This window comes from Lolium rigidum, chromosome 1 (assembly GCF_022539505.1).
Source record: "Lolium rigidum isolate FL_2022 chromosome 1, APGP_CSIRO_Lrig_0.1, whole genome shotgun sequence".
NCBI lineage: Eukaryota > Viridiplantae > Streptophyta > Magnoliopsida > Poales > Poaceae > Lolium > Lolium rigidum.
The window spans coordinates 279696346-279698921 of NC_061508.1; the positions used below are offsets into that span (position 1 = coordinate 279696346).

The 2576-nt window shown below is 55.1% G+C and overlaps 1 protein-coding gene across 1 annotated transcript; it reads right to left on the reverse strand.

Moving 5' to 3' along the window:
* Positions 1–374: 374 nt before the first annotated feature.
* On the reverse strand, positions 375–1803 carry LOC124683768 (pectate lyase-like). The gene is made up of 2 exons (XM_047218219.1): positions 827–1803; positions 375–735 (listed from the first exon to the last, which is right to left on the reverse strand). Exons 1-2 carry the CDS (start codon positions 1801–1803, stop codon positions 375–377), a joined length of 1338 nt encoding a protein of 445 aa, XP_047074175.1.
* Positions 1804–2576: the final 773 nt, after the last annotated feature.

Consider the following 2576-nt stretch of genomic DNA (forward strand, 5'->3'; position numbering starts at 1 on the left):
GGTTGCATGCTTGTGACTTGTGAGTTCATGGTAGAGTTGCATTCCCTTGTGCTTTGTTGTGTATTTTGCACATATGTATAGATTAAACAAAATAATAATGAATAAACAATAGAACTTTGAAGTCATGGTTAACAAATTAGTTTCAGCACTCTTCTATATGTGCAGGCTCTGTTTCGTGATAAGGGCTTTCCACCTCCCTAAGCAACAAGGACTAGACACCCCGTCACCCTGTTTGCATCGCGTGGCTTCTGACACGACGAATGCATGTACAAACTTACAAGCTAGAAGAACTTAAGTAAAATATATATGAACAAAAAGAAACTATAAATCAGAGACTCGGAAGGGATCGACTCCAGCTGGCCACCTAGATCAATTTAGCAGGGCTTGCCGGGCCTGCAAGGCATGGAGCCGGCAAATCGTGTGAGCCTGGTGACGTATGATCCGTCCTTGGGATTGATGAGATCGTTCTGGTCGAACTTCCTCTGGTTGTCGCCGCCGGTGTTGTTGAAGACGGCACCATTCATCAGTAGGTCCTCCTGTGAGTGCCACACCCAGTTCCTCCACTCCGCCTCCGCGGCGCCTATCTGCTTGGTGACCTGCTTTGCCGCCAGGTTCGGCGGCGCGATGTACCGGTTGCCATGGCTGATGATCGTCGGGTTCTTGCTGCCGCCGATGGCGTACATGAGCCAGTGGGTGTAGTCGTTGTTCACGACGTGGAAGAATCCCCATCGGCATCTAATAATTTGGCAAAAGGCAATTCAATCTTAATATAAGCAGTTATTGTGAGGAAAATTGACTAGATTGAGATGCTGCTGATGATGATGACCTTGGCATTCTCTGCACGAGCCCTCTTCCGAAGTGGTTAAAGGCGACGGTGATCTGCATGATCTCGTCCTTGGGGTTGCTGTCGCTGGAGCCGAAGAGCATGACGTCGTTGTGGTTGGTGAGGTGGCAGTTGGAGATGGTGACGCCGGTGGACTCGGCGATGACGTCGACGAGGCCGTCCTGGCAGTTGGCCAGGGAGAGGTGGTCGAGCCAGACCTTGGTGGAGCCGAAGACGCTGACGCCGTCGCCGTCGGACTGGGTGCGGAAGCCGGCGTGCTGCGGCGAGTCCCGGATCCTGCCGCCCTTGCCGACGATGAGGTCGTTGATGTGGATGTTGTGGATGATGACGTTGTGCGCGTACTGCACGGTGATCTGGCACCCGTCGGCGAAGCGCACCTGCGCGCCCCGGCCGTCGATGGTCTTGTCGCTGCCGACCAGCAGCTCCTCCTTGAGCTCGATCAGCATGGACCTGGCGAAGATGATCCACAGTGGCTCCGTCTGGATCACGCCCCACCGGAGCGTGCCGGGGCGGGGTTCCAGCACGTCGTCGTCGCTGCCGTCCGTGACGATGTAGATCTTCCCGCCGAGCCCGCCCGTGGTGTTCCGGCCGAACCCCTGCGCGCACTGGGCCAGACGCATCCGGTCTGTCGCCCAGTCCTTGCGGCACCGCCAGCAGCGGTCGATCGGGTTCGTCGCCATGCACGGCCCGCTGAACCTGTGGTGCTTGCCCAGCATCTGCCGCCTCGCGCTGCTCTCCTCCTTCATGGCTCGGTGGACGGCGCGGTTGAAGCTGTTGGTGACCTCGACGGGGTCAGGGTGGTAGGTGGCCTCCGCGGCGGCGCGGGCCTGCAGCCTGCGCTGCTCCCAGTGCTCATCGTACTCAGCGATGTTGGCCTCCGACACGGCCGCCGACGACAGGAAGAAGAAGACGACGTAAAGGACGAGGGAGACGGGCCTGTTCCACTGGAAAACCTCCATGGCTTCACTTTTTTCTTTTATTAGATCCTATATAGCTCGATCTTCTCGATCGATCGTTCCCTTGCAGTACCGCTACGATGGAGCTCCCGCCCTCCTCCTACCTCGTGATGGCCTTGATTATTCTGTGTATGAAGGTAGGATGGCGAGCTCCATCAGGGTTATTGCTCGATCGAGGTGAGCAGGAACGAGGAGGGATATATAGCTTGGACGGGTGTGTCGAGAAGAGAGTGGTGACTAATTAGGGAGTGGTGAAGCGACGAGAGAGGAGAGCGCACCTCGCGCATGCTCCGGCGTGTTGTCGCCATGAGTGAACGTTAATTCAAGGGCCGTGCTTGGCCTGTGCATGCCACCACTCGCCGCCTCGCCGGTGTTTAGAGTCTATTCCTATTCTTGGTCGCTATGCATATGCAACGTTTTTTTTTTTTTTTTTTGACATGGAACTCTATATTCCATTAAACTGTAGGCATAGCGAACTCGCTAGCCACCAAGCCCATTACATCACTGGGAACGGAGTCTGGCCAGATCTGGCCTTCACCATAAACACCCGATACACCTAGCGCCGCTATCGCATGCGCCACCTTATTACAAACTCGTTTAGAGAAAACAAAGGAACTAGCACCAAAATTTAGTCTAGCTAGCATTCTTGCATCACGCACCAACACACCAATTGGCGATCTATCGTAGTCGACTTTGTTCAACGCATCCACCAGAACTTTGCAATCTGACTCCACAATGACCTTGGTCATTCCCCAGCTCGATGCCGCTTCCAGCGC